We start from the raw sequence: 25,525 nt of genomic DNA, 5'->3' as shown, positions 1-25,525 counted from the left end.
AGGCTTTATGTCTCTCAGCCTTCTATGTTTCCACATGGATGCTCCCACACACACATAGATTGAATTATGAACAGACCCATTAATGCTGGGATCACAAAAGGTCAAGTTTTGTCTTCTTTTACCGCTATTCACATTGCCTTTGTAGAGAGAGAGAGAGAGAGAAAGGATTTGCAGAAAGAAAAGATTCATGATGAAGAATTTTAAAGAACATTTTCCCCCTTTTAGCAACATCTGTGATTTGAAAAAAAAAAAATCATATTATGTAAAATAATTCAGGAGTATTGTACTACCTACCCAATTTTAGTATATGAGTTATTTCATGTATAGGATTATTTTTAAGGGTAACGTGTTATCTTAATAACTGAGAACAAAATGTAGCACTTTCAGGGTAAAAGACCTTATGAATATGTAAAGTAACATAAAGTTTTAGTAAAATTGGATGGAACTTTATCAAAATGTCAGTGATAGGATTCATCATATATTTTCTCTTATGTTTAAGATACGTTAATTTTTGCTAGAACATCTTATTTGGTCATTTTAAGTTATTCTTAAAAACCCAGGTGATAATTGGTATAATTATGTTTCTCATACATTAACAAGTAAATCATGTGGTCAATGAAAATCGCCAAAATGGTAGAGAAATATTTTGAAGTGATGAAGAATTCATAGGAAATGAAACTTTTAAGGCTTTAACCAATAGTCCTTAGGATGCAAATGATATCATCGATTGTATGGTTGGTTGATTTCTGATGTCACATGAAATCCCCTATCAGTGAAAGGCTATGAATTGTGACAGTAAAACCAGTCATGTATAAAAGTGCTCTCAGATCAAAGCCTGAAATCTCTCTCCTGCTCTCTCTCTCTCTCTCTCTCTCTGTCCCTCTCTCTCTGGTGGCTTGCTATAGCACAAGGTATAGTACCTAAAATTTAAAAGAGCAGTATTATTGACTAGCAAGATACATTGCATGATACTTAGTATACTTTAAAGACTATATAAAATTATGTCTTCTTGAATTATATGATGCTGGGGATAGGTTCAGAGAGGATCAGTACTTCACAAAAATAGACTCTTTGTAGTTAAGGCCTTTGATTCTTGGATTTTAATTTTTCCACATAACTATAAGAGCAAGTCAACTGGCCAGTTTTGGTCTCTAGTTTTAGAATAGTAAATACTATCATCCACCATTTTTAAGGATAATACTGCTAGAAGGTAGTATGATGAAGACGAGGCCAAGAACATTAACTACTATTGGATCATCTATCATTTCCATATTTTAAATGTTACAACTTTCTTAAAAGTTTGACGGTACTATGGAAAGCATAGAAATTTATTTCAGAAAGTGAGAAAAGATACTGAATACTGAATACCAAGCGGAGGAATCTGGGGGAGCAACTGCAGGATTCAATATGCTATTAGAAGTAGATTAATTCAGTTGAGGTGGCAGGATGCACTAGAAGAGGAGAGGCCATGGACAGGGATATTACTCAATAGGTGTTTTGATAATCCAAGTATGAGGTAGGGATGAGGAGATGAGGGCTTGGACCAGAGTATTACTGATAAGAAAAGACACGAAGGTGAGGAAATACATGTATGTAGAAAACTATAGTCTAGGGCCAAATCTAGCCCATCACTTGTTTTTCTAAATAAAGTTTTACTGGAACACACACCCTGCCCATTCGTTTACATATTATCTGTGCCTACTTTCAAAGTACAACTGCAGGTTCAAATAGTTTTGATGGAGACCTTATGGCCCATAAGGCTGAAGATATTTATTATCTGGTCCTAATAGAGAAAATGTTTGTCAACTCTTTATTTAGAGGAAAGGATTGTTTAAAGAGAGTAGATGATTGATCAAATAGGGACAAATAAGAGAGAGATGGGAGCCCAAAGAAAAATAGGAATCATTTAAATTGGCTTGTTTATATGTATATAATACTTCTAAAGTTCTTGGGAAAAGTTAAATATAGTTGAAGTAACATATAATATTATATATGAATTATCTAATATAAAATCTCCAACTACCTAGACATCAAAGTGAGGGAGAGAACCCATGTAGAAAATAGTTTCGAATTTTTATCTGCTTCATGTGAAATAGGTGTTGAGATAGAAAAAGAGACCAAGGAAAACAATTAAAGCTTGATATGCAAAAAACACTTAAACATGAAAATAATAATTATATAACATGTGCATGAGGCATCTTATTATAGGTTAGACATTGTCCATTCTTTTAGCGCATTTAATTTTTATATAATAAGGCCAATATTATTTTTCATTTATGGATGAAGGTTTTTTTTTTTTACCTGTTCAAAGTCTCTCAGTCAGTAAATAAAAGAGCCAGCTTTAACCCAAGATTTTAAAAAGTCCATGCTGTATTTGGGGTCATTCAGAATTCTGAATGGGTTGAATTTGATTACTTTAAAGAGACAAGGATAAAGTGAATTTTTGCTTTTCATCTTTTTTGGTCACAACCATAGATAGACCAGTGTTTTATGTAGGAATCTAATCTATTAAAGAGAATGTAAGTTTACATAACACAGTGAAGAGTCAAAGGATGTTTAATTTGCAAACTATATGGATTGAAACATTAAATTACTACTTATGAATCCTCAGCATGTCTTATTAATAATTATTATTAATAATCCATAGGTCAGGTTCATATCTCTTAAAAATGCTGATTAGAAATCTAAACATTTAAAAATAAGGGGTACATGTTACTAAGTCTTTGCTGTTTCTGGAAAAATTCAGTGCATTATTCAGAAATTGATCTATATTAAAAATATTATCTAGAATAGAGTATTGTCTTTGAAATATGGATATTTTGGAATGTTGTATTTAAGAAATTTGGAAAATTATATTTTGGAATATTTGGAAGGAAGACATCAGATTGATTTATTTAAAAGACCCACAAACATTAATGAAATTAATATAAATATTAAACTTTTTAAATGATAAAGATGAGGCTGAGAACATTGACTAATATTGGATTATTCATCATTTCCATATTTTAAATGTTGCAACTTCTTAAAACACGCAAATGGTAAAATAAAATATTCTACAAAGGAAGATACATTAATAAAATTAAATGTTTTTGGTACATTTATTAGATTATTTAAAGTCTTAGGGAGATTTTATTCTGTTAAGCAGTTTAAAAGTCTTTTACAAACTTGTCAGATGTGTTTTTTTTCATACCCAAGGATATTTTTAATTCAGTGATTGTAAATGACTTCCTATTATATATTACTGAAGTTCAAATGTTATAAATTTTCCCATAAAAAATTCATTGATGAAGGAATATATATCTTTTCTATTCTTTTTACTTGAAGATCGAGCTATACTCAAATTCTTGTATTGAAGTCATTTTCCCCCCATCAAACTAGGTACTCAAAAATCTAATAGGTGTGACATCAACAATTACTTCTTGCTAACAACTCTTGTAATTTAACCCCTTCAGGTGAGCAGGCTGATTGATGAATTGCAGACAGCTATCAAAAGCAACAGAGGTCATCTCTCTAAACTTGGCCCCCAATTACAGGCTGAGCAGGAGCAATTCTCCTCTTATGTCTACCAACACATTAAAAGCCTTCCAGCAAACACTCTTATCCCAGGAGGCCTACAGCTCAAGGTGGGTGTCATTCTGGGACTTACATTGGGTTCAGCTAGAGACAAAACACTGCTCCATTTAAAGACTCTTATAACAATACCACTCAGCTTGAATTTCTTTTTATGTTGTCTTCTTCAAACTGGAGTTTGGCTTACAAGTGCTAATATTACCATTCGGGGAATGTATTTTAAAAAGAAAATACCTAGAAGCCTTTGAAATGTGGATTTTATAAACTTTAACTAGTTTTCAATCCAGAAAGTAATTTTAATGAAGAAATTTAATCATGTGAACATTTGCATACTTTTCCAAGAAATGTGTTTTTCACAGGAGTCACTATGTATTTCAGCTTTAAAAAACAACTTATTTGTAGAAATGGGCAAGCTTTAATAATTTATAGACAGTGGCAATAGGAATTAGAGGTGAAAGGCCAGGTGGCTGATTGATGTTCAAACTACATTTCCAAGGAAAAGAATCTGTATTGGATAAGTGTGACATATGTCTGAGTTTACTTGGTAAAATCAATACTTAAGAATATACTGGGAAAAAAGGTGAATTGGTTATTTGTCAAGACCTGATGGTTAAATGTCCTAGACTACTCTTTGCTATTGCATCTTTGGAAGAGAAAAAGTCATACCTGACTAAGGTGGTTTAGGTACTGAAAGCTGAGGAAATTTAAATACTTTCATTTATCATAATAGAGTATCCATGTTAAGTCTGTAAAGTTAATATCATTCTATAATTTCATATCCCATGTTTTAAGAGACTATAATTATTAAAATTAGAATTCCACCTATGGAACCATTACTAAATTTCAGCCAACTCTTCCTTTCCTTTTGATTATATTTATATTTGAATGTGATAACTTCCTCCTTTTAATGGCATTCGCATGTTTGTATTTTGAATGAAAATATTACAATGTAAAAATTGACCTTTTGGGAAATGTAATTTCATGATAAACATGATAGTTTATTTCTCATAGTCTGTATTTCTCTAGTCAGCTAAAGGCTAAGGAAGTGATTGATGTTATCAAGTTCAAGGGTTCTATAGTCTAGTTGCATTGTTTTTTTCCAGATTTCTGATTTGGCTGCAGATGCTTTCCACCCTTTCGCAAAGTACTTGCTATTGATCAAGAGAGTAACTAAGTGAGGGATTGTGGTTACCTTAATGTCACTCATCCCCACTCGTTTGTATCAGCAAATATTACTGACCTGGAAAAAATAGAAGTGGTTTTTTTTTTCCCTTGCAAGTTTGTTAATAATTTCTACCATTTGTTCACATTAGCACATGGGCTTGATAGCAGATATTTTTAAAATTAAAATGCAGTTGACATGTAATTTATATTAGTTTCAGGTATACCACATAGTGATTCTATATTTATATATGTGATTCTACATTTATGATGTGATCACCATAGTGTCTAGTAACCAACCATCTGTCACCAAAGTAACACCTTACAATATCATTGACTATATTTCTTGTGACGTATATTACATCTATGTGGTTTATTTATTTTGTAACTGGAAGTTTATACCTCTCATTCCTCTTTACCTTTTCACCATTCTCCCACTCCCTCCCCTCTAACAACTTTGTATCTATAAGTCTGTTTCTCTTTTGTTTTGTTTGTTCGTTTTGTTATTTTAGATTGTCTTAGATTCCACATGTAAGTTTAATCATATGATGTTTGTCTTTGTCTGACTTATTTCACTAAGCATAATACTCTGTAGGTCCATCCATGTTGAAGCAAATGGCAAGATTTCTTCTTTATTATTGCTGAATAATATTCCACATCTTCTTTATACATTCACCTATCAGTGGACACCTAGGTTGCTTCCATATCTTGGCTGTTATAAATAATGCTGCAATGAACATAGGGTTGCATACATCTTTTAGAATTATTGTTTTTGTTTTCTTCAGATAAATTCCCAGAAGTAGAATTACTGGGTCATATGGCAGTTCTCTTTTTAATTTTTGAGGAACCTCCATGCCATTTTCCATACTGGCTGTACCATTTTACACTCCCACCAACAGTGAATAGTAAATATTTAACTTTAGAATCTGAATTGTTCCTCTCATATGTTCCCCTTTTAACATGCTTCAAATTCTTTCCATACCAGCGAACAAAAGAGGAAATTTATATATGCAAAGAAACCATCTTGTATTTGTTTAGGCTCATTATGCTGTACAATACAGTAGCCACTAGCCACACATAGTTATTTAAATTTAAATTAGTAAAAATCAATAAAAGTAAAAAAAATCCAGTGCTTCCAGTAGAATGCCTGTGACTTTTCTGATTTAATCACTGAAAACACCACATTCAGGAAACCAGTCAGTCCTGGGCAAACCAAGATGTGGGTCACCCTAGTCTTTTCTGAGTTCCCTTTTTCTTCTTTATGAAGCTTTCTCCAGTAAGTACTGTCTCATTTGCTTTTCCTGCCTTTCTTCCCAGTTTTTCTATTTCAACATCTAATTTCTCTTAGAGAATAAATTCCTCTTCCAGTATTGCAAGAAACCTAGCCATCAGCCCCATCTTCAGGCGTTTGTGCAGTTTCATACTAGAGTCATCTGGAGATCTTTTATAAACATGAGTGCCTCCAACTCCAGAGACTTTGATTTAATTGGCTTGGCATGGTGAAGCTGGCTTCTACCAACTTGACAAGGCTTATTGTTAAATTTTCAGGAATTTTGTGAGCCATTTATTAAATAAAGTCATTAATAAAAACTAAATTATATAAACTTACAATTAAATAGGTTATATTAAAACTAAGATAATAAACGCTTTTTATTTCCTCATCATTTTATTACATTTTACTATTACTTACGCTCCTCGAAGTTATTTATGCCTTTCGTTTCTGTTTAGTGGAAATACTATATGCTGGTGTGCTACTGTGCATCTCTTCCAAAGTTTATGTTCAGTGATGGCTTGTCATAACTCGAAATTAGGCATAGTCAGTAATTGGCACATGTGGACCGGAGTTACTCAGCCTCAAGAACCAAAATAATCGATAGTAGCCATCATCATCTTTTAGAGCAGTAGTTCTCAACTAGGGGCTGGCTGCAGGGTGTGATTCAAAATCCCCTGGGGTGCTATTTCATATTGTAAGTCACCTCTTCACTGACCTTTTCATCCTCATCATATATTTCATTGATAATTTAGAAATTGCAGCTTTCTGTTAGGTCTTAGTATTAGAAGGTCGTCTCTTAAAAATTCACTCTTTCTGTGTCCCATAGTGCCTCGGTTCCATTTTTGCAGTCACATGGCATGATACAGTACCAAGTTTAAACGGACATATAAGAGAAGGGACAGAAAACAGCCTAAATTTGGATGTCCATCCTGCCGTAGGAAAGTTTCTTGTTAAAAAAATTGAAAATACAACATAAAACATTTGAGGAATTTTAGGAAAAAGTTATATCACCCATATAAATTACATTACTTGTTATATGACCATTCTTACCCTCGCATATCACTCCGTATGCACTCATTTGCCCCGTGCAGTCACAACCACAGTGTGTACTTTTCTGTATTCTGGTACGTTCTCTTTCGGTCGCATCATAGCACCTTTAAGGTTGTTGAGATTTCTTGTTGTTTTTACCTTTAGTGATCACACTCAGTGTGCACCATAGTGTATAAAGCCCTTCACGGAAAACCTTTTTGAAGTAATTGCTTACTATTTCAAACCTTCTCTTAATCCCGTATTCCCTGTCACTGCCACCACCCCCCGCCACTATGAGAACATCTGCTATAGCCATTGGCTCGGTGACTTCTGCCTTCCCAGTCTGTTCTTTCCCCGCCACTCCTCCTACTCTTCATCCCCATGGAGATGCTGTCAGAAATGTTAGCCTTTCCCTGGGAGAACAGGAAAGAAAGGATTGGTAGGAAAGGGTATTAGCAAATCTGTAAGGGATGGTGGGTGGAAAAACTAGTAGGAAGGTGGATGATCTCACAGAAAACTGATGGGAAAGAGGGTGAGATGTGTGAGTAGGTGGGAGGAAGCACAGGGGGATGAGTGGGAGCTGAGTACAGGGACATCCTTGCAACTGGAATTAGTGCTTTTCACACGCAGTTTGGTCAATGATGCCCAGTGGGTTATCTTCCATTTGTTGCCAGTAGAGGCAGATCTAGTTTCTGTGGGGCGTAGGGCTTGTAAAATTCGGGGGAGAGGATCCTCTTTAAAATTAGGCCTGAAAGTGGATATTTAGAATGACAAAGTAAATCACAACAAATTAATGAAAATTTGGGGATTGACTTTTTCTTCTTAGATGCTTTTTTAGGTAGCTTATCAGAAATACTTACATAGAAATACTCCCTAACTGCTGTCTGGCTTCCTCTCCCCATCTATGGCATTCTATGGCTCTTGGCAACTTCCAGCACTCTCGGGAGCTGGAGCAAGTAAGGGTCCTGAAGCTCGATCTTCATTAACTTCACATGAATCCACTCTGGCTGTGAGCAAAGAAAATATGGTAGAATTTAGTAACCTGGACAAAAATTGGATTCAGAGAGCCATCATCTGTAGGTTTTTATAAGCCTTTTAATCTTTATATTGTTTGATTATAGTGTTTTCTTATAGTATAAAGAAATTTAAGCTTTTTTAAAAAGAAGTAATACAGAGATTTTTTTTTTTTAGAGAATGTCTTTGTTCAGTATCTAGTTAAGCATCTAACAATTTTTATTCTTCCAATGACAACATAAAGAAGATCTTAAACGAATAGTCCATCTAGACATTATCAAATACATATCATGACAAGGCACTGTTCTGGGTACTGTGGGAGGGTGCAGAGAAGGCTGGAACACCTTCCTGGCCCAAACCCATGATACTTTTGATAGAATTAGAACAATATGATATCTTTTGAAAACAATAAAACTAATGTGTAGGTTTTTTCAACTTTTTATACAATTTCATCATTTTTAGTTTACAGGCTTGTTTATACTTAGAAAATGGGATAATTTTGTTGATAAGAGAAAAGGAGCAATTTTTATCCATAATACTATCCTGGCTTTTCCTATATTTTGGACCCTTGAATTTGATCTACCAATGGCACAAGAATACCACAAAACCATTTGAGATTTGCATCCTATTTTGTGGTCATTTTTGTAAAGCTTAGTTCTCTAACCACATATATTGATAGGAAGTTTACTTAAATATTTAAGAGTCTATGGAACAATTAAGTAAATAGAAGGAGATAACTGAGGTCAGTTATCCATAAATTATGGCAAGATTTCTTTTTTGGATGGCCTTGTCACTGTTCTGCATGCTTTTTATGTTCTTATTTCCATCATACATTTCTTGATTCTTGTCTTTCTTTTGAACCATTTTTCCCATATTTGTATTTATAACTCCTAAGTTTCTCTGTTACTTCACCCGAATGGCTTCAGTAAACAGCGGGAGTCCAAATTTAGGTTATGCTCTAAGTACAAGTAGTAAAACATGCCAACTTGACATTCATTTTCAAAGGAATTATGGCTAGAGCAGCAAATTCGGAATATTCAAGGTTATTGTTGTGACTTCAAGAACATTCATTAAGGGCAAAATGTGATGGAGATAATTAATTTTCATTTGTAGATTTTACCATTGTAGGGAACTGTCGAACTGCTTATTTTAAAGGTAAAGAAACTTAAGACTGTGAATGCCTCCCAACATCTCATGAGATAGCCGTTAGCACTAGGCACTGAAACTTCTCACCTCCTTTTCTTTCCAGTGCTCTCTTCCATCTTGCCTTCCTTTCTTTTTTCCTTTTCCCTTCTTTTCTTTCTTTTCTTTTTCTTTTCTTTTCCCATTCCTCCCCTCCCTCCGCCTACCCCACCTGTGGGGATGGAGGAAATGCCAGAGTATCCACTCCAGCCTATTTCTAGACAGGCATCTGCAGCCAGGTGTAAATCTCTGTGTGCAGGAAGATACAATCTTCCTTTCCTAGATCTGCTGAAGGGAAAAACTGCATCTGTATCAAAATCAGGGAAGAGCAATTGGTTGGGGCCTCAGCTCCCATGCAGAGCCGGATGTAATAAGACAGGCTTTCCCCGTACAGTCCTGACAGTCTTCAAGGTACCCAGAGAATTGCCAGGTGGGCAGTCAGCAGGGAAAGTCCGCGGGCCAGAGCTGGATTACTGTCCCAGCAGTTACCCAGACTAAATGCAACCACTGAACCTTACTGCTGCAGGCACACACTCTCTCTCAGGGAGATTGTCCTTCTCCATAGCAGTTAATTTGTTTTTACCTCTCAATTAGCTTTTTCACAGAGTGTTTGAGATGCTCAAGTCGCTGAGATTCTCTTCCTACATATGCTCCCATCCCCTGGATTACCCACTGACATCTATGTTAGCCCTGCTCACTGTGAATATAATCAAGCATCAATTCATCATTTGAACATAGAAATGAATGCAGATTTTCTAGTATGTGCAAATGAAGTGATGCATTTACACCTACTTAAGATTATACCTACAGTTTTGTTAATGTTTTATGATTAAAAAATGGATTATTTATTAAAATAAAAATGTATTGCCATGGACAATAAGCTTTTGTATGGGTTTTAATTACCCAGAGTATCATTCATATTAGGGGAGAAATTATGTTTACAGACGTATATTTGGTATATTTTAAAAATAAACTGAATAGCATTAAAAACATATTCTCTATCCAAAGTTGAAAATATGATCTCTGAGGATGAGAATTTGGGGAAATCTGATTATTTGGTTCATATTTAATCTTATAATGTTCATTTTCCCTAATTTAGGGGATATATGTTTGTTTCTCATCAAAAAAGCCCTTTCTTTCTATGAGAAGAAATATAATGAACCCAGGAACTTCCAATGATTTCCATTTACCAAGCTCTGATATATAATGCATCATATACTTCGCTACAGACAGGACCCACATAACTGGTATTTTAATCGTAATTAACTATAATTTTAGGCACTAAATTAATTTAGACAAAGTAAAATCCTTGTTCCATTTATCGTTGAAATAGTCTGATTTATTAAAGGCTTTTTGAAATTACATAGCTCAGGACATGACATGCTAGTAAATTTACTTTGCTTCTGTCTTCTAGATAATTTTGATCATCTTCATATATTGAACTCAGTGAGAATTGTAATTAGATACAAAGAGAATATTTTTTTAGAATCATTTGTTTTGAAATTTTTACTTTGTTCATAGACACAGAAAAATGGGGTAGGAGAGAAGTCTTTAAGAATTATAACAAAACAATGAAATGTGACTTTAAATGCTTAAAGGAAAGGAATACAGGCCCACTCCCAGGGTAACGGGGAAGCCAGTGAGGGCCATCTGACAGGCCTCCCCATCCATGGCCTCTCTTGGCCCTTACTCCACTCTCACCCTCAAATTGGGCTGTCAGGTACCCTCGGGTTATCATTACCACCATTTTTTTTCAAAACCTGCTCATAGGAAATAGGCATGTTATATTTTCTTTCAAGCTAAGACGGTTGAATTTTGTTTTCTTAGATCAAAGTTTTTTTCTTGGAATCTACTGTATAAAGTAAATGAAAGTAGGATCTACCCTGTGTATGAAGCCTAGAAGGTGGCTTCCCGCTCCAGACTCACTCGTCAGGTTTTGTCTCCCACTTGGGACCATAGCTCCGCCTCTCACCCCATATCCATCAGCCCTACCTAGCCCAGGCCCTCTGAAGGATTCCAGAGAGCAGAGATTAAAAATCACAGCCTCCAAGAATTAATAACCAATAAAGTTGAATATTATTTGTTCTGTGATGTTTTAATTATGACAAAGGAGTAAATCTCTGACTGGAATTTCAGGTATTGGCAAGTTGGTGGGAGAAATACTTGGGGTCAGAGTCTTCTGGCCCATCCCTAAAATCCTACCCCATAGACAGTCACTCACTATACATCTAAAGGGTGAGCTCTGCTGCAATTTACAGAGGAAATTTAAAATGTCTCTTTTAAAATAAATTATTTTCTTAAGTTTACTTTTTCTGGGCTTTAAAAAACGTTATTTGATTTTTGTTTCAGGCATCATTTGATTGATTAAATTGAACAATTGTACATAATTTGTTTTCACTTAAGTGCATTCTCATTTCTTGGGACAAAAATGTACTGGCTCTTTACCTGTAGTTACTACTTAAAGAAAGTTCTGTTAGGCATTAAAACACTTTTTCTCATATATAGTATAAACATACTAATTCATTATTAAATTTTCACTGCCTGAATCCCACAATTTTAATATTTGCTTTGTGATTATCACCTTATCTAAATATTAAAATTAGATATGTTTACTGTTTGATTTATAATATATTGCACATTTGAAAAAAAATCTGGATATTCTAAAAGCTAACTTGCAAATCTGTAAAAATGAAAAAACTACCAATACATTGGTTTAATATACATGTAATGTCAATTCCATTAGAGTTGATTTTCTATCTGCAAAGCTAACTTTGAATTCTTATTGGATAAAGATTATTTTTAAATTAGCTATAAATATGGATAATTAGCCTCTTACATAGGAAAAATATTTTATTTTAACTTTCGTGTTTTTTGACTTAGGTAAAAAACATGTAGAAACAGAGAGCAGAATGGTGGGTACCGGGGGCTACGGAGTAGAGGAAATGGGGGAGATAGTGACCAAAGGGTACAAACTTCCAGTTAGAAGATGGATAAGTTCTGGGATCTAATGCACAACATTGTGATATAGTTAACAATAATGTAATATATACTTGAAAGTTGTTAAGAGAGTAGCTCTTAAATGCTCTCACCACAAAAAAGAAATGGTAGTTGTATGACATGATGGAGGTGTTAGCTAACTCTAGTAATCATTTTGCAATATAGAAGTATATCAAATCAACACATTGTATACTATAAACTTACATAATGTTATATGTCAATTATATTTCAATAAGCTGGGGAAAATCATAAAACTTGATTTTTTAAAGCTCCCCTGCCCCTGAGAATAGATCTGCTGAGAGCAAGTCACTGAATCTTCCTGAGACTCACCTGTAAAATCTGGTTGCTTTGAGTATTGAATGGTTTAACGTGTGTGACAGAACATCCTACACTCTGGATTACTGTGCATGTGTATAGTGGATGCCATGCTATATTGCCAGGATTCCCTCTTCAGGACCAAAATACTCACTCTCCAGTGGCCACAGCTACATCCTTCTCTATTGCGCTTGGTATAAAGGAGCTGCTTCTCCCACGATTAGGCCTTCATTCTGGGGACAGCCTACATCTAGCATTTGGTTAGTGTGCAGTGCAAAGGCATAACTCTGATCTCAATGCTGAAGAACTCTGAAGGACCATCCCAGCTCTAGAGCTCCCACCAGAGGCCTCTGTTGCAACTGCATAACAGTTTACCTCCCCCTGCCCAGTCCTGCCTCCCTCACTCCCTCATGGGTGTGTTGCTCCTGAAAACGCTCCCAGTAAATTTCCTGCAAGTAAACCTTGGCCTCAGAATCTGCTACCTGGGGACCCCAATTCAAGACAAAGTGTAAGTTAACCTTATTTGAATATATTTAATTGTATTCACCTGGAATATACCAAATAGTTTTATGTGGCTATTTTATATTCCTTTTCTTCATCAGACCTCTAGTAGTAAATCCTGTTACTGTACAGCCTCTCAACTTTTAGCAACACACTGCGGTGTCATTTTCCTATTATTGCCTCTTGACAGCATTGCATCCTGAGGCATTTTGAAGCTTAGGTGTTTGGCCTTCCACTCACACACAGAAGAGCTTCCTGGGTGGTCTGCCCAGCAGTTATGGAGAGTTTGGGAACCTGCTGTTCCCCCACAGCTCGCTCTTAACCAGACTTACAACATTAAAGGCTGCATAATGGTACTGAACTGCACCTTATACAAGTCCTTAAGTGGATGTCATAAATGATGCCAGGCAAACTTATCGAAGAACCATATTAGCTCAAAACTCTCCATTCAGGTCATTTTCCCCATACAGTTTAAGTTTTGGTCACTGCCTCTATAAAATCTTCACAGTAAATACAACTCATTTAGTACTTTGTTGACATTTTTATGCCTTCACAAATACTGCATATGAACAGTTATATTTAGTTTGATTTATTTATACTCATAAATGCAGTTGTCGTGTTTCAAAAATATTAGACCAACTACAAATTTTATTTCCCAACCTTGCTAATAAACAAATAAGCAAGTAAAATCACTCTGGAATAAACAATAGAAATAGACCATTTCTCACCATGTCCATTGCTATCTATAAATATAAGTATAATATGAACCGGTCATCCGCCCTTCAGATTACCTTTACTCCCTACAGTTTACTCTCCACCCAGCAGCCACAGTGATCTCTTTTAAAAATATAAGTTAGATCCTGTTACTGCTCTGTTCCATACCCTCCAAAGAGTTCCTAGATTCGCTGCTGGCCCCTTCGCCCTCTGATCTCGTGTTACTTTCTCTCCCTCTCTATCCCTCTGTTCCGGTCACACTAACCTGCTCTTGGTTCCTGGAATCTCCTAGGCACATTCCTGTCTTAGTTTCCTTGCTCTGGCAGCTCCCTCTGCCCACAGTGCTCTTCTGCCAGCCATCTGCTTAGCCAGCTTTCTCACCTCTCAGTCTTCACTCAAATCTTTCCTCTCTTGAAGGCCTATTCTGATCACCTGCTTCGTATGGCGACCACCACACCCATCTCTGTCCCTTGCCCTGCTATAATTTTTCTTCTTTTCATGGCACTTACTGCCTTCTAAACCCCTAGGAGAGTTCCTAGCAATGTGTACATAGGGCAGCCTGTTTCTGTAAAATTTGCAAACATATTTTAACTATAATTGGTTGAGACCGTTGTCTGTTTCCACTCTAACTTCCTCTCTGTCAAGCTTTCCCTTCTACCAAGTGGTGTTGACATGGCTGCAGGCATTTCTGAGATCTGGCTAAGGGGAAATCGAGTTGGGGATACATCTAGTTTGGGTGTAGTAGAATGTGATTCGTGATTGGCAGTCACTTCCCTGTGCAGTTCAGTTAGTGTGAGCCTTCCTGGTGTGGGGAAGAGCTTCTAGGAAGATGACTACTGCCCGCTGGGCACAGAGCATTTTGCTTTGTGACTGTGAACTAGTGCCTGGGACCAAAAGTACATGGATATTGGAGGAAAAACAGGGTGTGAAATTAACAAAGCCATCTAATTTGTAGGAAGTTCTTCCACATTTCATAGCTCATATTTTAAAGAAACCTGATCAAAGTCTCCTCAAATTTGACATCGATCCTAAAAAGTTTTATGAAATGACCAACAAAGTTATGAAGCTGAGAGAAATTTTTCTAATTAATAATAATTTTTTGATTAACCATGGAAAAGGGAAGATGGAATTATCTTTCTAGTTTCCTTATAGAAAATGTTACAAAATTACCATATAAAGAGGTGATCAAAGACAGTTCATCTAGAATATGTGTGTTGGATAGCTGATTAATGAAGATATTTTGTGATTTTTTTTTCTGGATTTTGTAATGTTTTTACAATGTGTGAGCTTTTTAACATGTGTAAATTCTCATGATTTCTTTTCTCATTTTAAATGAATATTTTGTATCTGGTTTTACCTTTGGAATTTTGTATTCTTTTTGTTGAAGAAACCCCACCGAATTATGTCAACTTCAGGCCTCACAAGACCTGGATGTGCCCTGACCATGCTATCTGATTTACTTATTCAGTTCCTCAAGAGCAGGAATTTTTGTTCACTGGTATAGCATAAGCACCTGAGCAGTGCTTGGCACATACTGTGCGGTCAACAAATATTTGATGAATAAACGAATGAATTAACAACATTAAAGGTAAACATTGGTATTAATGTAATTTAATCTTACTCAAGAAATGTCAATATTGACTCGAATGAAAATGAAAAGAAGTTTATGGCAGAGACTCCTCTTTAAACTGTACTTTGAGTAGTGAAGGGCATAGGGGTCAATTCTTATTTGTAGATATTTTCTTCAGTAGTCATTAGCTACATTTTTCAAGAGAATCTGGATTTTTTTTTTTTTTTTTTAAACATTCTATTACTTTACTGCTTGGGACCCAAGGCTAGACTCAGCTGGCTTGTTGCATCATCCCACTCCAAGGGTGAGAATTTAATTTTAGAGCTGTAGGGAGGTGAGGCCATGCAGAGAGTCACTGGGAAGCCAATATAGCAGTCAGTTTTTCTTAAGTCAAGGATCTGGCAGCAGGAAAATACAGGTAGACTATTTTTCATTTTCATATATCTAGTCAATCATAGAAACTCTATTTAGAGGGCTATCTTTGTTTAGACATTGGACAATAGAAATAAAAACATTTCTCCTGTAAAAGAAGAAAAAAGTAAATACAAGATTTGGATTTTTAAAAAACGGTCTTAGTAATATATAGACCTTAAAAACAGAGGTGGGCCTTAAGAAAAGTAGAATTTCATAGGATTTCAGCTTGGGGAATTTTTATTTTTGTAGAAATACAGAATAAAGCATATGAATAACTAGTGGAAGGCAGCCTACTTTCACTTAAACACCTAAACTTAACTTAAGCACTAAAACACCTCTCTTTTTTCCTTTGAGGACACTTTTCTAGACATAGCGGGGAAGACTTATTATTAGCACTAGTGAAGAAAGAGTGATCTAGTGACACTCTTCGGTATTGACCAAGTCCTGTTTGCTTTCTCAGTTTGGCAATTAGCATTCACACTCTTATTTTCTAGAATATAATTTCCTGCATTCTGATTTCACTTCTAGCAAGTCTTGACAAAGAAACATCAATAAGTTCCTCAAACTGAGCTTTTGTCAATACTAACCTTGCAGAAAAACATGCTGTTTAGAATTGTGACCATCACTGCTAAATGTCTCTGTTTTTTAAGAGTTTTATTCTAAATCAGGGTCTGAAGAGATTGCTGGGATAGTAAGAGGCTCCTCCCACATTATGTCCCATAGGTTCGCAGGCCATAGTTGGGTTTACAAAGTTTTTTGCAAAAGTAGAGTGATGAAAAGCCCCGAGTAGAGAAAAACCCACACTTCTTGAACTCTATTACTCCTTTTTTCTTTTCAATCATCTTCCTCTTCCTCCTCCTCCGCCTTCTCCTCCTCCTCCTCTTGTTCTTCTTTCTTTCTTTTTTTTTTCATCTAAAGCCTATAGAAGGGCTACTGAAACACATTATTTCCTAAACCAGGTTAGTACTAATTAAATAATTCTCAAACTGTCTCAAAAGTAAAACAGAAAATTTTCTTCCTTTTTAAACAAAATATTCTCTCAAATTATCTTCTCTGGACAAAGTGCTAGAAATAAATAAAATGGCTACCCTGATGTAATAAGTGTATCAGAAACAGAAGAAAATAACTTTAGAGAAAAAATAAAATCAAAAGCAATTATTTAAATTGTTCATCATCCCTCTCTCGGTCTGCTTTTCTTGCCTGGTGAATGGTGTACCCACATGGATTCTCAACCTGGTCAGAGAGTGGTGTTCACTCTACTGAAGCCACCCGCCCCCCCCCCGCCCCCCCGTGCCATACCCGCTTCCCGTGAGTGTTGCATAATGCAGTGTTATGAATTTTATCTGTTTTCAACAACTTGTTGCATATATGCACTTAAAGTGGATGACTTTCATCATACTGTTATACAATACATCTGTCAGGTTGAATTTCCTTTTAGTGAGTCAGAAGATGAGCTGAAAACTGATATATTTTAAATATAAATCAAATATTCTTCGCATACAGTGTGGCTTTATGTTTTCAAAGAAGAACAAAGTGAGCACTAGCTAGTTGGTTGCTAATTGACCTTTCTGTGACGCTTGACACGTTTAAACATCAGTGTAGTCAGTGATTCCTCCTTTAATGTCTGCATTTCCTTCTATTTTAAGATTGTAGGGGGTGCTAGTCAGGTTAAAGACATTGAAACCAAGAGGAGGAACAAGGGACTTTCTTTATACTATTCTCATCCTGTTGATTTTCATTGCCAGTTACTTGCACGTGTTCATACAGGCAGTCCTTGCTTTGCACAGTTCCCATATGCATGACTTCCAGTTGACACCATACTGTGCAAAGCCAGGACTGTTCATATTTATATATGTATGTATAAATATATTTATATATTTGTGTGTGCATGGATTCATTTTAAATTTTGAATGTGCTTATTTTTCAGATATTTGAAAATGGTAAAGACACTGGAGAGATCTCTGTTTGGATCAGCAAAAAAGATCTAGGGTCTAATAGCCCAACTCAAACTGGCAATATAATGGAAAGAGTAAGTTTACTGATCATTTATTTATGACTATAAGTGTCTTCCAAGTTGCTTGTAGTTAATTTAGACAGCTACATCTTTAAAGTGATTTGGAAAAGATCAGTCATTTGCTAATCTGTAAAAATTGATAGCCAGGCTTGACTTCTGAATTCCTTAGGCTCTCAGGTTTAGTACAGCATTAATTCCAGGCCTCTTACTTAACAGCATCTTAAACTTCATATGCTTATATTTGTAAATCTGTCTACGCTGGACTCTGGGGTTGCCCTCTTGTTTACACTTTGAAAAGAAGTGACATGATATTCAGTAGAGGGTATGTTTTGGGTCTAGGGTATTTCCAAGCCCTGACACTGAATCAGTAATATGCAGCTTTGGTCTTCTCTTACATTCATTGTGAGCTAGTCCAGATGGTTTTATCTTGGGAACCTTTACCTTTGCCTATTTTCCAGACAATTAGGGTGTTTTTCTGGCACAGTCAGCGTGTTCAGGGGCTTTATTTTGGGTCCTTGTCTTGCATAAAGAGACACTTGTTTACCTGTTGTTTACAAATTGGGGTTATGCACCCCAGCACACAGCAATATTTTAGGCTCTGTTTCTTGGCTTTTGTTCAGAAACTTGCTCTTTTCCCCTCCTTTAGTTCAGCACCCTCGGACTTACCTCTCCCTGTCAGCAGCTACCACCTGGCCTTTACAGTCAGTCACAAAAGTTGCATAGAATTAGGAGACTTTTATTTGATCAATAGCTGGGCTCAGAAGAGAAGGGGAAATGCTACCTTGATTGAGAGAGAAGGATGAAGAACCTTGGCTGGTTTCTTTTTACCGTAATATCCCTGACTATCCAAATCACCGTGATACAAAACCCTTCAGAGAATTCTCTGCTTGTCTTCCCTCTTTTTAACATTAGAATATGTTACTTTTTGGTTCATATTAAAATTGAGCTGGTATTTATATTTTATATAGGATGATATTCTTTAGAAAGTTTTTTTGCATTGGGTTATGGCACAATAAAGTTGATCTGTTCTTCTAAATGCAAGTAAATCTGGGGGTATTTGAATTAGGGGTATTATAAAGCTCTTTGTATGAGAGGTTTCTTGTGACACCCAAAGATGTATATTCCCTCGGTGCACACTTGTTTCGATCACTAGCCTAAAATGTTTCACACTCTTCTCAGGTCCCTGAACAAATTCTTATCCTATAAAGTCCTAGTGATGATAGCTTTAAAGATAAATGGATGAAGATTATCACATTTTTTGGTCGCCATAGCCCATCCCTAACCAATGACCTAGAGATGAAAGGCATTGAGGCCCTTACCTCCTATAGGTTGTCAAATGCTCATCTTTGAACATCTAAAATGCAGTCTGTCACCAAGTCGAGAAAATAGAGATTGCAATGTAACTCCTGTGAAAGTGAATTTGGTTAAGTGGTCAGGTGTTCACATCCCTTCTATGCTATATACTCCTGTTCTTTGTGTACACATTTTTCTCCTGGATTAGGCCTTAAATTGTTTATATCTTTCCCCTTTACAATAAAAGGTGATGCCCGTAAAGCAAAATCACTATGGTTTAAAAAATGATCAGCATTATATGTTTTCCAAAATAAAAGCAAAACAACAAAAAATAAGCTCGATGGCTGAGACCACAGAGAAATAGATGTAGGGCTTTGTAAATACAATCTATAGATTTTAAAACTTGTTTGTGGTTCCAATGGAAAATAAAACAAAATAATAGATTTTTACTATTCTAATACCTTTGCCTATTATACAACTAAATAGAATAGTAATCATTATTTTTAATTCAGAGAACTTGGCTATGCTGGGTCAAAAGTATTAACTTCAATAAAATGAAAAAAATGTGTCATTTTCAGCTTTTCTGATGCTCAAGGCAAAACATCTGGTCAATGTAGAGCTGATGAAGTTGGAGATATGATTATTTACCTCTAGTTAGGACAAAGCCTAATTCTTAGGTGTTCTACAAATATAGTTGCTGGTCAAAGAAAACATTTTACTTGGTCAAGAGTTTATAGCCAATAGGGGAGGAAACTGAGATATACAACAGGATTGCAACTTTCTCCTCTTTCCGCTGAGCCCTGGCATTTAGCACTTCTCAGTATACTTTCAATGGGAATTAATAGAAGGAGTGAAAAAGACACCTTGAACAGCAGTTAGGCAAGAAAAGGCCACAACTATATCCGCATCCCTGCTGAGATTACAGAGTAACAAGAAATTGAGAGACACAAGAACTGACAAGGGAGAGAAGAAAAGGAAGCCTGTGACAGAAGACTGGGGGGAGAACAGAGCAATGGATAGTGTGGGACACAGAGCAGGAAAGAACCGAGGCCTAAACGCTCAAACAAAGGTAACTAAAAATAACAAAAACTGTCTTTTAACATTCTATATGCAACACGGTTCAGATGGATTTACGTTCACTGGAAATATGCCTTAAATTAGAAATAGTTATATAATTTAGAGACCTAAATGTAAGACAGAAGCAAACACTGACTATTATTTAAATGCTATTATTTAAAATACTAAGTGAAAGCATTTTATATTTCACACTTTAATTATGTCTTATTCACAACTTAAAAACATCTATTATTGAAGCTGCTCACAAGCTTTTTCAGGGACCTTAATTAAAATACATCCAGGAAGAGTTCTCCTAAATGAACCAACCTAGGCTAAAAGTCATCTTTATTTTTGCAGTCCCATAAGTGGTGAATTGTTCTACCAGGGGTTATCTCAGGTTAGTTGGAGACAGGGACGTTGCTGATTGTAAAACTTGAACATGTTCAGGAAGGTCCGTAACAAAATGTGTAGCTCTGACAAGGAAAGCGTAACCCTTATCAAAGAGGACCATTACCGTGTGTAGAAGCTAAATGCTCTTTCTGTAAGACTGTCACATCTGCTTTCAGTCCCCTTGCCAACGGGTCAGAGCTAAATCACAAGCCTGTGGCACCCCCTGCTGGTTAAAAGCCCATGCTCATTTTGTTACTTTACCCTGAGCTAAACATTGCCATCATTTCACACTTCTTTTAACATTCTATATGAAGTTAATTATCGTTTGTTTGGACTTCATTTGTTACAAGAGTAGAGACAGTTTATTACAGATGTTCACATTTTATGTTATTTCTTTTTCATTATTTTCCCCCCACCTTCAGTTACTTCTCAAGATTCATCAAAGGCTTCAAGGATCTTCCATCAACCCACCGGGCCTTAATTTTTCTTCAACTCGGCTTTTCGATGAGCATGGTCAAGAAATTAAAAATCCACTTCTGCTGAAGAATGAACAAAAAATTTGGGTGTCTTATGGTGAAGCATACAGGTAGGAAAGAAGTGTTTATTTTTCGTCTGTCTTCAATCTTTCCAGAGACAAACTAATTTAAAAAGAGAGTTGAGAAGCCAAGTAGCACCCTTTATGCATTTTTTTTTTTTAAATTTTGAATTCCAGTAAAATTTCAGGGCATTTTTTTGGTGTATGTGAGGTAGTATTGTTTGTGGAATATGACTTTCTCTCTCTCTCTCTCTCTGACTTTCTGTCTTAATGCCTTGTCATAGTTCTTGAAGTCTGCCTGTCAGCACAGCAAGTGGGATTTGTTCATGTCTGAGTAGTCACCTTAATGATAGCAGATGGAAACGCCACAGGGGACCCAAGCCCATCACACTGTCATTGTCGCACACTGCCCTGACCTGCTTCCACTCCTCTATTTTTTTGTCCCTTTTTAAAGGAGAAATGGATGGTAATTGAAAAGGATCTTAAGCAAGATTTATGAAGCTGTAGACAACATGATTCCCCACTATCTCTCTATGTTTTCACAAATAAAGTCTTAACCTTTTAAGCACCAATGACAGGACAGCTAAAGATAAATTGGTAAACCTCGTAAGCCCTATTCTATCAAAGTTATATTCCTCAAAAGTGCTTTATATTATCGCACGATAATTACTGGTTATTGCTGAGCATTGTGTAAATTTTTGTAGATTGGTAAATTCCTGCATAAAATTATCTGTGTCTTTGAGAAAAGAAAAAGGCTGTAGTCTACAGGCACTGGTGAGCCGGGCTGTTGTGTGGAATATCTTGGAAATTTATGCATATTTTGACAGAACACATCCAGATGAACTCTGAAACTGCTTGTCAGGAAACTTAAACACACTTTTCTGCCTACTTTTAATTTTTTTTTTTTTTTAGCTTTTTATTTATCTGTAGAACAAAATAGAAGAAATAGGGGAAAGTAATTTTGCTTATGGAGTATAATTGATCATATGTTAATTATAATGAAAATAGTGGACAGAAGTAGGAGCTGGTTAGATTTGCTATATGTTCTAATAGTCAAAATTTCAAATACTGAAACAGATTTACTCAGAAATCCATGAAGATTTTGGAAAAAACTGGTGGGATTAGTTATGGGTAGCATAATTTTATTTCATCTATCCCAGTAAAGTAAAATTAAAATGCTTAATAATTTCTTATGCTGTGAAATTTAAAGAAATAAAATATTCTTTAAAGAATGGTGTTTTTTCTTCCATAGGCAGATTTCAAAATATAATTTAATTGTATTGTGAGATTTGTTTTTAGACCGATAAAAATTGATAAATTTTAAAGTGGCAAAAATTCTTGAATAATTTAGCCAGCTCTTCCAATTACAAGGAAAGGCTTTAATAAAATGTGTGTCTAATAATTTCATCTTAAATATTATTGTTAAAGTGAAAGCAATGACTAATTTTGATGTTTTTAATGATGTTTGCTTTAATACTATATTTTAATAAAATTAAACACTTCTTCTTGGTTAATTAGATAATATTTGTGAAATAACTACTAAAATGCTAAGTACCTGATGAAACATTCCAAAATCAACTGAAGATTGTAGCTGGAGATATTCATAAGTGTGTCTATTTGTTTGTATATTGTTGTTATTTTAATGGGATAATGCATTTTTTTTTCTGGTTTCGAATCTAATATGAAGCACTAGGAAACCATTGTACCATTTTGCTACTATTAGAATTTCCAAAGTTTATGTCTAAAAAGTTATTTCCATCCACTTTAGAATATATTGAGAGAATGTGCCACATGTACTAAGTAAATGATATTCATTTTCAGGGAGTAATTCTAATGTGTCTAATATATGCTGATGTGGAGGGGTCAGGTTACTCATTTACAAAAGACGATTTTGCCAATATCTGCTTCTATTTTGAGTCCTTTAATTGTTTTTCTCCCAATTTTTATTTGAAAAATATTCAATCTGCAGAAAATTTGAAAGAATAGTACAAAGAAGACCTATATATCCCTCACCTAGTTTCACCAATTTAAAGAGTTTCCCACATTTATTTTACTTCTTTCTCTCCTTTCTCTCTTTTTTGAATGGTTTGAAATTAATTTCAGACAATCATTGATGTTTCACCTCTCAATGCTTCAGGTCATGTAGCTGAAGAATAGGGTGTTCTTCTATGTTACTGCATTATAATATCTAACAGTCAACAATAATGTAATATCATCTAATTTACAAGTTAAATTCAAACTTCCCAAAATGTGCTTTAGAGCTTTTTGTAATCCAATATCCGGATATGCTTCATGCATTACATTTAGTTATTTTCTTTAGTTCTCTTCAATCTAGACTATTCCCCCACCTTTTGTTTTGTTTTTCATGACATTGATTTTTTTAAAGAGTTCATCCAGGCACTTTTCTTGTGTTCCCATATTCTGGATTTGTCTGTTTTCTCATGATTAGATTCAGCTTAAATATTTTTGAGAATACTACACAGGTAATGTGGTTGAGTCCTATAATTCTAAAGTTAAATAACAAGTGTTTGTCACCAATTTATAAAAAAAAAATGGCTCATATTTGACATAATGGCCATTCTTTTTGCTTAAAATCTGTTTTTTTATTTGATTTTAATTCTCAAATAATTAAATTAACATAAAACAGTATATCTTACAGTATGTAATATAAAAATTCAAATCAGCATAGCATTTAGTGAGCCCACAGAAATGGTCGTTTGTAGCCAAATATTAAGCATTCAAAAATTATTATGGGTGTATTGCATTGTAATGATACACTGATGAACATCACATAGTCATATTTTTAAAAAATGAACATTATGTGAACAATTGGTTGTTTTCTCAACAAAAAATACCTTGCTTTTATTATTGGGATTATTTTTTAAAATATCGTGTGCTGCAACTATCCTTGGCATATTATAAATCAGCTAAATAAACTAAAATGTGCATTTCAGGATTTCTGGATTTTATTAGACACCGATATTATATTCTTATTATTTAATTCTGCTCAAATTTCAGTGTTTATATAATTTTTTAGACAGCTTTTTCCTTTTTTTTCAGGTCACCACTAAACCCTGTTTTGAGTTTGACCTTTGACCAGGTGGCTGCATTTACCAGAGATGGCATTACAGTTGCATATAAAACATTCTTGGATCCTAATGCTGTTCTGCTACCTGGATGTGACAAGTAAATTAACATGTGCTTGGTTAAAGTAATCTAAATCACCTAAATTCAAGTTTCCAAGAGTGAGAGATTAAAACACTAAAAGATGTTCTTTGAATCTTAAATAAGCAATTATTTATTTTATTGACTTCCTTCACGATATAATGAGCTAGGGCCTCAAAGACTTATCATTAACTTTCTTTGAGTTTTAAGAAAACCTTACGAGGCAATGAGCATCTCTAGTTAATTGCTTTACAGAGGTAACAATTGTATTTGAAATGTAAAAAGTGTTTGTAATGAATGTTTCTAAATTAATAGTTTTGAATGGAATCGTTAAAATATTAAATAAGATGTTTATTCATATGAGTGTTCATATATAAGGATTTCATCTGATGATGAAAAATTGAAAACAAAAGCAATATACTGGAGCCTTGGTGGAATAATGAGAAGAGCAGGAGCTGGAGGATCTGGGCATCTAGCCCCGACTCTCCTTATGATTGCCCATGAGCAAGATAGGTGTCAGTTTCTCATACGTAAATAATAAAACCCGACATGTATGAATGTTGATTATAGAACAGGCACAGTTCTAAATGACTTGGGTAAGAAGCTATTTAATCCTCAAAACTATTATTTTAATCGCATCATTACCCATTATCCTATTATCATTCTATTTTATAGAGACAGAAACTGAGGCTCAGAAGGGCAAAATAATTTGCCCAGTCATACCACCAGTAATGATAGAGCCAGGATTCTAACCCAGATTGTTTTTCTTAAGAACCGAGGGTTTAACCACTATCTTGCACTGTCCAATAGAACTTTCTGTGATGATGGAAACATGCTTTGTGACTATTGAATGCTTGAAATGTGACTAATGTAACTGAGGAAATGGATTTTAATTTTGTTTAAATTAAATGAATTTTAATTTAAATAGGAATATATGGCTAGTGGCTACCATATTAGACACTGTGACATGACAGTGATAGTATGTTGGATTAGGTGGGTTATCTTTAAGGTCCTATCTAACTTTAATATTTTGTAATATAACAAATTATAACTTGCTTTAAAATAAAGATGAACAGACTGAAGTAGAGGGCAGATCCAGAGAATGAAAGCAGTCTGATGAGGTCACTCAGTTTAGTTAGTGTCAACCTATTGTTAATATGTCTACAAGGACAAACTCTTTGGTCTTCCTCGATAGTTTGAAAAACTCTATCCCCCAATGTTGCCTGTCACTTTCCACACAAGTTTTGAATCTCTTTTGTCATGTTCCCTTTTTCTTTATAGACAAAAAACAACTCATTATCATTTTTTATAGGCGTTTTCATTTATGAGTTT

At 35.0% G+C, this 25,525-nt stretch overlaps 1 protein-coding gene across 1 annotated transcript in view; it reads left to right on the top strand.

Annotated features, from left to right (window-relative positions):
* The window catches only part of DCDC1 (doublecortin domain containing 1), a 370,803-nt gene that overhangs the window by 172,314 nt on the left and 172,964 nt on the right, over positions 1–25,525 (top strand). Inside the window, exons 10-13 of the mRNA XM_025044147.1 lie at positions 3,453–3,623; positions 17,668–17,769; positions 20,916–21,079; positions 24,089–24,214. Coding sequence (XP_024899915.1) covers positions 3,453–3,623; positions 17,668–17,769; positions 20,916–21,079; positions 24,089–24,214 — 563 coding nt within the window. The remainder of the gene's footprint in view (positions 1–3,452; positions 3,624–17,667; positions 17,770–20,915; positions 21,080–24,088; positions 24,215–25,525) is intronic.

The sequence above is a fragment of the Pteropus alecto genome, unplaced genomic scaffold (assembly GCF_000325575.1).
Source record: "Pteropus alecto unplaced genomic scaffold, ASM32557v1 scaffold71, whole genome shotgun sequence".
Classification (NCBI taxonomy): domain Eukaryota; kingdom Metazoa; phylum Chordata; class Mammalia; order Chiroptera; family Pteropodidae; genus Pteropus; species Pteropus alecto.
This window is presented reverse-complemented; position numbering and strand designations above follow the sequence as displayed.